Source organism: Typha latifolia, chromosome 7 (genome assembly GCF_019914945.1).
Source record: "Typha latifolia isolate L0001 chromosome 7, TyphaL0001v2, whole genome shotgun sequence".
NCBI lineage: Eukaryota > Viridiplantae > Streptophyta > Magnoliopsida > Poales > Typhaceae > Typha > Typha latifolia.
The window spans coordinates 7,265,342-7,277,242 of record NC_133092.1 but is presented as its reverse complement, the minus strand read 5'-3'; the positions used below and the strand labels follow the sequence as shown (position 1 = coordinate 7,277,242).

Genomic DNA, 11,901 nt, shown 5'->3' with positions numbered 1-11,901 from the left:
GGTTGATCTCTATGGAGATAGTGATGGACGTGCTCGAGGATTTAGAGATGGTGATCAACTTGCACAAAGGTTTAGATCGGAACCAAGGATATTTCGCGAACTCGACAATGCTATACGGGGGAAAACCACATGCTTGGACTTTCCAAAATTCCAAGACGGTGATCCAATGGATTGGGTGTTTCATATTGAGTTTGAGAAAGTTAGTAGTCGTTGTGAGCCACCTTGGCGCGAATGGACATTAATGAGTACATTTATTTCTGGGCTGCGGGATGAGATACAAGCGGATCTTCGTGCTCTATGTCCTACTACTCTTGAGGAGGCCTTTGAGACAGCTGTGAGGATGGAACAAAAGCATAGGACTCTTATGATGGCAGCGAAAATAAATTGGGGCAACCGAGATGGGCGGTTTGCACCTAGAAAGCCGGCCGGAAATTCTTCGGTTTCAAAAACGGTGGCTGCGAGTACTAGACCATGACCACCTTTGAGACTTCCGATGTTAGAGGAGGCACAAGACCCCCCGTTCGAACTCTCACACCTGCCCAGGTGGAGGAGCGAAGAGCGAAGGGACTTTGCTTTCGATGTGATGAGCGTTTCACCCCCGGTCATCAGTGTTCTAAACCGATCGGGAGTGTGATGCTTATCGATGGTCTTGAGGAGGATGATGAGGTTGTTGATGATGGAGATGTCTAGAGGAGGTTCATGAGGAGACCCTTGAGGAGGGTGTGGAGGACGATATCCAAGCTGAAATATCGATGCATGCATATTCGGGTGCTTCTGCTCCGAGGACGTTACGAGTAGACAGACTTGTTAGAAAGTATTGTGTGCACATCCTCACCGATTCGGGGAGTACACACAACTTTCTAGATGAGAGGTTAGTGAGAAGATTGGGTTTGGATGCCGAGTCGACCATGGGATTTGATGTTGCGATTGGCGCTGCGAGGAGCGGACATTGTCCTTGGTGCTCAGTGGTTCCAGAGTTTGGGACCCATGATATTTGATTTTCGAAGCATGTGGATGAAATATAAATAAGGAAACAAAGATTTGCAGCTTGATGGTGTTTGGTCTTCGCCAATTCCTACGATGCAGCCTATGATTGGGCTGCCTTGTGCGTATGATTTGACCTATCTTCTTCAGTTAGGACCAATAGGAGATGAGCCTCAAACGAGTTCAGGTAATACCTTTGAATTGTCTAATTTATTAGATAACTTTTCTGTACTATTTGAGGAGCCATAGGAGTTGCCACCAAGGAGAGCGGCGGACCATCGCATAGAGATTGTACCCTTGGCTGCACCGAAGAACATGAGGCCATATCGGTATCCACATATGCAAAAAGAAGTTATCTCAAAGATGGTTGCCGAGATATTAGAGCAAGGCCACGTTCAACCAAGTCATAGCTCATACTCATCCCCCATGCTGTTGGTGCGAAAAAAGGGCGGGACATGGCATTTTTGTCTCGACTACCGGACACTAAATGGTATTACCGTCAAGGACCGATATCCCATTCTGGTTATCGAGGAGTTGCTAGACGAGCGTGTAGGGCAACTATATTTGAAAACCCCCTAGACACAAGTATATCTAAATACTAGGCTGAAAAAACCCCTAGACACACGTATGTATCTAAACACTAGGCAATGATATTTTTCATTTACTTAAGTAAACATTGGAAGAAATATGAAAAACGAAAGCAGAGATGAATGTCAAGATTTTAACGTGGAAAAACCCAAACGGGAAAAAACCACGGATCCAAACTCGGATCAAAACCAATCACTAAAATATTAGCAGTTACAAGACTGACTCACAAAACAACCCGTCGATCCAAACGACTTTGTTCCTCTCAATCTTGATCGCTAGAACCCACGATTCACTGCTTCTCGTGATTGAAGTCCAATCTCAGTAGCCCTCGAGATTGATCTTTCGTCTAGATAGCCCTTAAGATGAAAGATAAAGATTTGTAGATGCGAAGGACCTTGTTTGTTGAAGAACCGATGTAGCCTCCAAAAAGTCTCCTTGAATAATCTTCTTCAACACCCCTAGGTTAAGGCAACACTATCCTTATATATGATCTCCAAGATAGAGCCAAATCCCATTCATATTCGTACTCACGAAAATCCAATAAATTGCAAACTTCATAGGTGCGTTCGAACGCGGCCCGAGTGCGTTCGAACGGCCTAACTTGATCTCAGGTGCATTCAAACGGGCCCAAGTGCGTTCAAACGCAATAGCTTGAATTCTTCAGGTTGCATTCGAACGCGTTTGTGAACGCTGCTCTCGGTTTGTGTGAACGCAGTACCCGCGTTCGAACACGTTTGTGAACGCTGCTCTCGGTCTGTGTGAACGCAGTGCCCGCATTCGAACGCGTTTGTGAACGTGGCTCTCTGTCTGTGTGAACGCAGTATCCGCGTTCGAACGCGTTTGTGAACGCGGTGTGAACTCGACGGCTTTTCTCTAATAATCTTGCAATTCTTCAAACAAGAGATATTCTAGACTTGTGTAAAGCTCATATACATGAAAAAATATACTTAGAATATTTTGTACACAATTGCCAACAAATAAAAACCTAACAATCTCCCCCTTTGGCAATTTGTGACAAAACACCTAGGTTACGAGGTTGCATGCTCATCTTAAACTTGCTCAAAACCGCATGAAGCAAGTTTATGATCGTAGCCATAGGGAGCAAGAGTTCGACATCGCAGGAGGGTTGCGTTCGAACGCCCTTGCGAATGCCTACATTAGGTTTGCAAATACAGAGAATGCATATTGTGCGTTCGAACGCGGTCGGGCGAGTTTGAACGCTTGCATCGCCTTCGCACTTACAGAGAATGTGTTTTGGTGCGTTCGAACACGATCGGGCACGTTCGAACGCGATCGACGGGAATCCTCTAGAATTAGGGTTTCATATTGTTTTAGGACTTGTTGGCTAGCCTCTATATATATATAGATAGTAGCCAAATTCATTATGCAATTGGATTATTAATTTCTTGCCTCTTATATTCTCTCTAGACTTCTCCCTCCTCCCTATTCACCATCCTTCCACCTCTACTGTTGGCAAAGTTTCTCCTAACTTCTAATCTCCCTCGACTGTTGAGCCACCCCTCTTCTTTGGGATCTCGACCACTTCGTTCCCTTCGTCTACATCCTTTAACTACTTCCACAATTTACCTTCATCTCCATACCCATCTATAACCCTAACATCCACTCCACCCGTCACCACCACTATCATCCACGTTATTCTGTGTTTTCGTCCCTACTACGGTTCGAATCTGTGAAGGAATTAAATACGAAAGTTGTAGATCATGACATTACGGATCTAATCCAATTAGTTTTATAATTTTCTAACTACGTGAGAATATTAAACAAATATTTTGCCATGGTCGCGCTAACTAATTCCTATAATACATTCAGATATTGAAGGAATTGTTGCGTAGACTATCTTTGGTATCAGAACTTATCAATTTTGTATCAGAGTTTATCAAGTGGTATCAGAGCCTATCAATTTGGTATCAGAGCTTATGAAGTGGTATCAGAACTTATCAAGTGGTATTAGAGCCTACCAATTTGGTATCAAAGCCTATCAATTGGGTTGAGTGCAGCCTAACCCAAGTGGTGAGTTGAGTTGTGCTCAACCCAGGTGTGATTTGGCCAGCCCAAGGTTGTGGACTTGGGTTGGGTGCAGTCTCGTAAAAGGCGTGGTGTGTTAGATTGTAGTTTGGCCCAAGTGTCAATGTTGACTTACTTGATTTGGGGCTTTGGGCCCAATCTTAATGGGTTTACAATGTAGTTTTCGGGCTGGTTGTAGCCTAGCCCATTGCTTTGAGTCTTGGGCTGGCTCAAGTAGATTAGTTACTCTTTAGTTTATTTTAATCTTTTTATTTACTTAACTATGTCAAATTTGAACATTAAATATTTATCATCTTTAGAGAGTAGTTTTGTTAGTTGTAATATTTGTTACAAATCTATATTAATAAATTAAAGTACCATTACTAGTTACTCATAATGGGCAATTAGCTATAATTGGAGATTGGTAATCATATTAAGCATACTTTAATATTTAATAAAGTAAGTTAATTAAATATTGTCTATTTAATTACTTTAAATTGAGAATAATTTGTGGAATACTAAATATGATGATAACTGTATTAATAACCCTTAATAATGTGTCATACCGTTATAATTAATATACCAATTTTACCTAAATAATAAACATGAGAATTCCTAGGTGGACATACCCAAATTTCTAGCAGTTGTCCATAGGATTATTTAATTAGTTAATTTTTAGGTAAGTTGGCACTATGTTTATTATTTTCATTACGGGGGTAGATTCGGTATCGTGCGAGGATGATCCTATGGTGCGGTTGGAATTAGTAAATTAGGAAGCAATGTTAGACAAGTGAATCTTCTATAATAAATGAATAACGTAATACTGAAGTAATGTTTTATCTTATGGCTTCATCACATTCATATCATGTATGTGCATATATTTATTTACTAATCATCATAATGTATTTATTTTACTATTTCATAATTATCTATGGATTATTGATGCATTCCTAGGGTATGATAACTTTAATGTGCAGGTTGTACAATTGATGATGTTGATGTTGATCTTTGCACCAGTTGCATGTATCACCATGTAGATAAGCCTTTTCTTGACAAGTGTCTATTTACTCGCTTAGCCTCAGGTTAGGGTGCAAAGTGTATATATCACATATATTTTATCAACAAAATTCAAGGTGATGAGGTTAGGACGGAACAACAAGCATCATGTTGATATGAACATCTTTCTAACCCCACGATGTACTCGAGTCCAAATCTGAGACAAGAACTAAATTCCGAGGCATGAGCTAAAATTTAAGGTTACCGCAAATTGTAAAAGTTAAGATGTAACTTGCGATCTAATAGTTAGACAAACACGTGGTTTTGGAAATGTGATAGAATTGGGATAGTTGACAAATCTATTGTAAGTGGGCATGGTGGTGCTCGACCAAAGGTGGCCATAAGGTGGTGGTGATTGTAATGGTGGATATTGGATAGTCGGTAAGGAAAGAAAGGGATATAGAAGAAGTAGGGTCAAGGGGTTTGGCCAGACGAGGAGGTAGGTAGTGATGGTCAACCTGTGTGGTGGCTAGGGTGACCATGGCTTGGAGCTAGTCAAACGAGGAGGAAGAAGTTGATCTTGCGAAAATTGTTCAATAATCCAAGATAACTTTGATCAAGGGTGCACCATATAATATATTGTGGCTCCCTAATCAGCTTGATCAACTATGCCAGTCTTAGATTGGTAATAAATCAAAATGTTTGTTGCGCACCACAATGTATTTGGTGGCTACCTAACCCAACTCAACTAGCTGACTAGAACATGCTCGAGTCTAACTCTTACGAATAATCAGATCCTAACGTGACTCGACCAGCTCGACCTTAAGAGCTTTGGTCTGACTCCCTATGTAATTTCTAAAACCTAGACCCAATCACAAGAAGGTATAAAATTCAACTAAATATTTAGCTTGGTTAAATGTGATGCTTCTCAACTTCACTCTCGCCCTCGATGCTTGTGGTGATGTAGCAATCCTTCTCGGCTAGTTCGAAATAGAGCACCTCACTTCCATCACCTTGTTCCCAAGGTGTGAAGTTGATGGTTTCACCTTCCATGTTCTGGACTTTTCGAAAGATGGCAAACTACATAGTGGCGGTGTATGGTCGGCCCCGCTAATGAATAGGAACATGCTCTTCTTCCTCGGTTGCCCATCATTGAAGCTCGTAGGCCCGATGCCACCTTGGTTAGCAGTTGCCTCCAAGTTTGTCATCTTTTTGAGCTCTCCTAATTGAATGTTATTCCCAGGTTGAGCTACCAACCCATTGAGTAGCTTACTTGGTAACTCAAACCGGGGAAATACCAATTGCAAGGATAGTAAGCACCACATGTCTTCTCCATTTTCGACTTTTCCCATCTAACGGCTCTTGAAGCCAGCAGTGGAGCTTTTTTTCCACTTTGGGTCACTAACTTTTAGGGGACAAAAATTTGTGACTTGAGTTGGGAAAAATACCAGTGTCACTACTCCTTCGCTACTCTTTGGGTGGAGTCGATCCCTTCTTATAGCTCAATAGTGTGGACAAAATGTAGGTAATAGGCTCCCCCTCGACAAAAAGCTGTTATTTCTTCAAGCAAAAATCATACTAGATAAATAGGTTCATCCCAATGAACCCAATGTCGTGAGTGGAGCCAATCTGACCGAGTCGTATCATTCCACCATGCTTCTGTTCACCTTGCCCTCAAGGTGTTAGATCTGAATAGTAGTCCATAAAGTCGGATTCGGGCATCCAAGTCGCCTCGTCCACTGTGCGTCCGTGCCACTCTAGCAAAATCTTGGTCACCCACTCATCCTGGAGTCGAGTGTGTTGTTTGACTAGGATCCAAACTGGAATAGGGGTACTCGATTCAGCCTCTGACTCATTTGGATCAGCCCTTATTGGCTCAGGTGGAATAGCTCCAATCAGCTCGGCAGGGGGAACTCGAGCCTTAACGCTTGAGACATGAAAAACCGGATGTATCCGCACCTCCTCAGGTAAGTCTATATGGTACGCCACGGGTCCAATCTGCTCAATCACTTGATAAGGTCCATAGAATTTTGGAGCTAACTTCTGATTAGGAATGGGTCTAATTGAGCTTTGCCGATATGGTTGGAGCTTGATGTAAACCAAATCCCCAATTGAAAAGGACTTCTCCTGGTGCCGCTGGTCATAGACTTGCTTCATTCATTTTTGGGCAGCCGCTAGGTGCATCTTGAGTCTCCTCAATACCTCATTTCGATCTTGCAGAACCGCATACACCTCGGTTTGGTCGGCTCAGGCTGAAGGCAAGTATGTGTGCAAGGTCAGAGGCGGATGACCATAGACGGCCTTGAACGGAATCATGCCAATGGCTGAGTGGAAGGCTGTGTTGTATGACCATTCTGCCCATGGCAAATAAGACAACCACTGCCGCGATCACTCGCCGACAAAGCACCGCAAGTATTGCTCTAAGCATTAGTTCAACACCTTGGATTGGCCATCCGTTTGAAGATGATAGGCTGAACTCATATGGAAGGTAGTCCCTTGGAGAGCAAAGAATTCCTGCGAAAATTGACTCATAAATATAGGATCATGATATGAAATAATTGATTTTGGCATACCATGCATCTTGGCCATGTCGCGCACATAAACCTCCGCTACCTTTTTTGCCATGTAGGGATGCGCCAAGTTTGAAAAATATGCATATTTGCTACAATGATCCACCACCACTATGATCACTGAATGACCTCTGGCCTTAGGTAAACCATCAATGAAGTCCATGTCAACGTCCTCCCAGACCTTCTTTGGAATCGAAAGCGGTTGTAGCAAGCCGGCGGGTTTAGCCGATATTGTCTTCACTCTTTGACACACCTCGCAAGCCTTGACGTAGGCTTGCAGATCCTTCTTCATTTGAACCCATGTAAAACTCTGGTTCAGCCATTTTTAGGTGCGCAACACCCCTTCATGTCCAGCCAAAGGTGTGTCATGGAAGTGACGCACCAACTCCATGCGCAATCGGCAATTACCTAGAACGATTATCTTGCCATGGTCCACTATGAGTCCGTCCTTCACCATAACTCCTTGCATATAGCTGGGATCTAGAGCAAGGTCGTCCAACATCCTCATGGTGTCCGGATCCTTGTAGGCCTTCCGCAGCTGCTGGAAGAAAAGGAAAAACTAGCGTCGAAATTGCTGCCAATTCGGTTGGATTCAGGCGCCATGATAAGGCATGGCGGCGCTATTTTCAGTCCCCTTTTTGTACACCAACTCATAATCGTATCCAAGTAGCTTGGACACCCATCTTTGCTAAGCTAGTGTGTGTATGCACTGCCCAAGGAAGTATGGCAAACTCCTTTGATCGGTGTGGATTGTGTAGCGACGCCCGATGATAGAAGGCTGAAAGGCTACAAAACGATCCCTTCAAGATCTGGATTGATTACAAGAAGCAATCCGCACAATAAAGGGAAATTATTCACCAAATATTCTCTTACAGTCTGAAAATTACGAAATCAAGTTGGATCGATCCATAACTTCCTAATCTACAATTTTTGTATTTAGGCCCTTCACAGATTCGAACTACAACTGGGACGACAACATGATAGAGTGGGGGTGAAGGTGGTGGTGACGGGTGGAGTGGATGTTAGGGTTATGAATAATAATAGAGATGAGGGTGGATGGTTGATGTAGTTTAAGGGATAAAGACGAAAGGAAAGAAGTGGTCGAGATCCCAAGGACGAGAGAAGACTCGACACACGAGGAAGATTAGAAGTTAGATGAGTCCTTGCCAACGGTAGAGGTGGCTGGTTGGTGAAGAGGGAGGAGGGAGATTAGGATAGAGAGATTTGAGAGATGGTAGAGGAGGAAAGAAACCAATATTCATTAAGCATAATAATTTTGGCTATCATCCACACCTTTATAGAGGCTAGCTGATAAGAATCAGAACAAATCGGATCACATCAAAAGGAGATTAGACTCGGTGGATTGAGTCTAATTATCTTATTTGGTTATTTGGTTTAGTTAGAGTCTTGGTCGGTTAGGATTTTATTTCATTAGCTAAATCCAACTCTGTGCAATTTCGAGAAAATATTCGTAGCATATTCTACAAATATCCAAATAATATCAAACTATTTGGATAAGGTCTCCAACCTCCAGATCTACAACTTTTATATTCATTACTTCTCCAGATTTGGAATCTATCTATGACAAACTGAAAGCTTAATCCGAGAGGTAATCGGAGAAGATAAGGAATACTAGTTTAGTTGGTTTGTTAGGGTTTCATATTATTTTAGAACTTGTTGGCTAGCCTCTATAAATATGTGGATGGCAGCCAACTTCATTATGGAATTGGATTATTGATTTTATTGCCTCTTATCTTCTCTCTAGACTCCTTCCTCCTCCCTCTTCACCATCCTTCCACCTCTACCGTTGGCAAGGTTTCTCCTAACTTCTAATCTCCCTCGACTGTCGAGCCACCCCTCTTCTTTGGGATCTCAACCACTTCGTTCCCTTCGTCTATATCCCTTAATCACATCCATCATCCACCTTTACCTCCATACCCATCCATAACCCTAACATCCACTCCACCCGTCACCACCACCATCACCCACGTTATTCCGTATTTTCGTCTCTACTACAGTTCGAATCTACAAAGGGCGTAGTACAAAAGTGGTAGATCAGGAAGTTGCAGATCTAACCCAATTGGTTTTGTAATTTTCTAACTATTAGAGAATATTTGACGAATATTTTCCCATGGTTATGCGGAATACTTCCTGCAATAAATTCATATCTTAAGGAATTGTTCCATAGCCTATCTTTTGGTTCCAAATCTCATTATCTGGTACAAAAACCTATCATTTGGTATCAGAGCCTATCAAGTGGTATCAGAGCTTAATAATTAGTACCAGATCTTATCAATTTGGTATCAAAGCCTATCAATTGGTATTAGAGCCTATCAATTTGGTATCGGAGCCTATCAATTAGTATCAGAGCCTATCAATTGGTATGAGAGCCTAACAAATTGGTATCAGAGCAGGCTAACCTCAGACCTTCATTAATGGTTGAGACAAGGAAGATGACATCAACAAGGAGACCTATGGAGAGCACACCAACAAGGGAGGACTCAATGCACGATGATCCTAACCGAGAGGCCGATTCCTTTAGAGCGACCACGGCAGGACCGAGTCAACCAACATCCGTGGGTTTGAATATGGATGAACTAAGGGGCATGTTCCAAATATTGTTGCATAGAGTTGACAACATACAAAAGGATCACAACGAATTCAAAGAATATGTCGTGAATCGATTGGATTCGTCATCTCCTCGATGACGAATGGAGTTTCAAGAAGGACCAGCGGTGGGACCCCATAGAATCGATACCCCACAGGTCCGGGTGCGTCATATGAGTGTCAATGATCCCTTCCTACCTATGCCTTCACATCATCCCCCACCTCCGTGACAAAACCCAAGACCGACGGTGGTGGAACCTGAGAGGCGTGCGGTACCGATGCGCTTCGTCGATAAGGATTGACACTTTGAAGATGAGGTTGATCCCTATGGAGATGGTGATAGACGTGCTTGAGGATTTAGAGAAGGTGATCAACATGCACAAAGGTTTAGACTTGAACCAAGGATCTTTCGCGAACTTGACAACGCTATTCGGGGGAGAACCGCACGCTTGGCCTTTCCAAAATTCCAAGGTGGTGATCCAACGGATTGGATGTTTAGAGTTGAACAATATTTTGATTGTCAAGGTATAGAGGAAGATACAAAAGTCTAGATGGCAAACTTCCACCTCCAAGGAACAGCATTGCATTGGTATAGATTGGTTATTCGTGGTGGTGGATTTATCGGATGGGCTGATTTTTGTAGGAGGATTACATGCAGATTTGGGACAGCGGCATATGAAGATTTTTCTGCCACATTAAGCAAGATGGTTCAAAGGACTACAGTATTGGAGTACCAAGCTGAGTTTGAAAGAATTAGTAGTCGTTGTGAGCCACCGTGGCCCGAATGTACATTAATGAGTACATTTATTTTAGGGCTGCGAGAGGAGATACAAGCAGATGTTCCTGTCCGATATCCTAGTACTCTTGAGGAGGCCTTTGAGAAGGCTGTGAGGATGGAACAGAAGCATAGGGCTCTAAAGATGGCAGTGAAAACTAATTGGGGTAACCGAGATAGGTGGTTTGCTCCTAGAACGCCGGTTGGAAATTCTGCAGTTTCAAAAATAGTGGCTATGACTACTAGACCATGGCCACCTTTGAGACCTCCTTCCAATGTTAGAGGAGGCACTAGAGCCCCCGTTCGAACTCTCACACCTGCCCAGGTGGAGGAGCAAAAAGCGAAGGGCCTTTGCTTTTGATGTGATGAGCGTTTCACCCCGATTCAGGAGTGTAATGCTTATCGATGGTCCTGAGAAGGATGATGAGATTGATGATGATGGAGAATGTCCAGAGGAGACCCTTGAGGAGGCCGTTGTGGAGGGCGTTGAGGAAGATATCCAAGCTAAAATATTGATGCATGCATATTCGGGTACTTCCACAGCGAGGACGTTACGAGTAGACGGACTCGTTAGAAAGCATTGTGTGCACATCCTCATCGATTCGGGGAGTACACACAACTTTCTAGACGAGAGATTAGTGAGGATATTGAGTTTGGATGCCAAACCAACAATGGGATTTGACGTTGTTATTGGAGACGGCACGAAGCTTAAGGCGGAGAGCTTGTGTCACCGGGTCGGTATACGAGTACAAGGACACGATATCATTGTGGACTTCTATCCGTTAGCGCTGTGAGGAGCAGACATTGCCCTTGGTGCTCCGTGGTTATAGAGTTTGGAACCCGTCACATTTAATTTCGAGAGCATGTGGATGAAATATAAATAAGGAAACAAAGATATGCGGCTTGATGGTGTTCGGACTTTGCCGATTCCTACGATGCAGCCTATGGTGGGGTTGCTTGGTGTGTATGATTTGGCCTATCTTCTTCAGTTAGGACCAGCAGGAGATGAGCCTCGAACGAGTTCATGTACTACAATTGAATTGTCTAATTTATTAGATAACTTTTATGGATTGTTTGAGGAGCCGCAGGAGTTGCCACCGAGGAGAGCGGCGGACCATCGTATAGAGATTGTACTTGGGGCTACATCGGCGAATGTGAGGCCATATCGATATCCACATGTGCAAAAAGAAATTATCTCAAAGATGATAGCCGAAAAGTTGGAGCAAGGCCACATACAACCATGTCATAGCTCATACTCATCCCCCATGCTTTTGATGCGAAAAAAGGGTGGGACATGGCATTTTTGTGTCGACTACCGTGCACTAAATGCTATTACTGTCAAGGACCGGTATCCCA

The 11,901-nt window shown here is 43.1% G+C and overlaps 1 protein-coding gene across 1 annotated transcript; it reads right to left on the bottom strand.

The window, feature by feature from the left end:
• Positions 1-6,267: 6,267 nt before the first annotated feature.
• Positions 6,268-6,750, bottom strand: LOC140792230 (uncharacterized). Its single transcript, XM_073143087.1, has one exon. The coding sequence runs from the start codon at positions 6,748-6,750 to the stop codon at positions 6,268-6,270; it is 483 nt and encodes a 160-aa protein (XP_072999188.1).
• Positions 6,751-11,901: the final 5,151 nt, after the last annotated feature.

Coding starts and splice junctions, on each gene's coding strand:
- LOC140792230 (XM_073143087.1), bottom strand. CDS start 6,750: ATGAAGCAAGTCTATGACCAGCGGCACCAGGAGAAGTCCTTTTCAATT.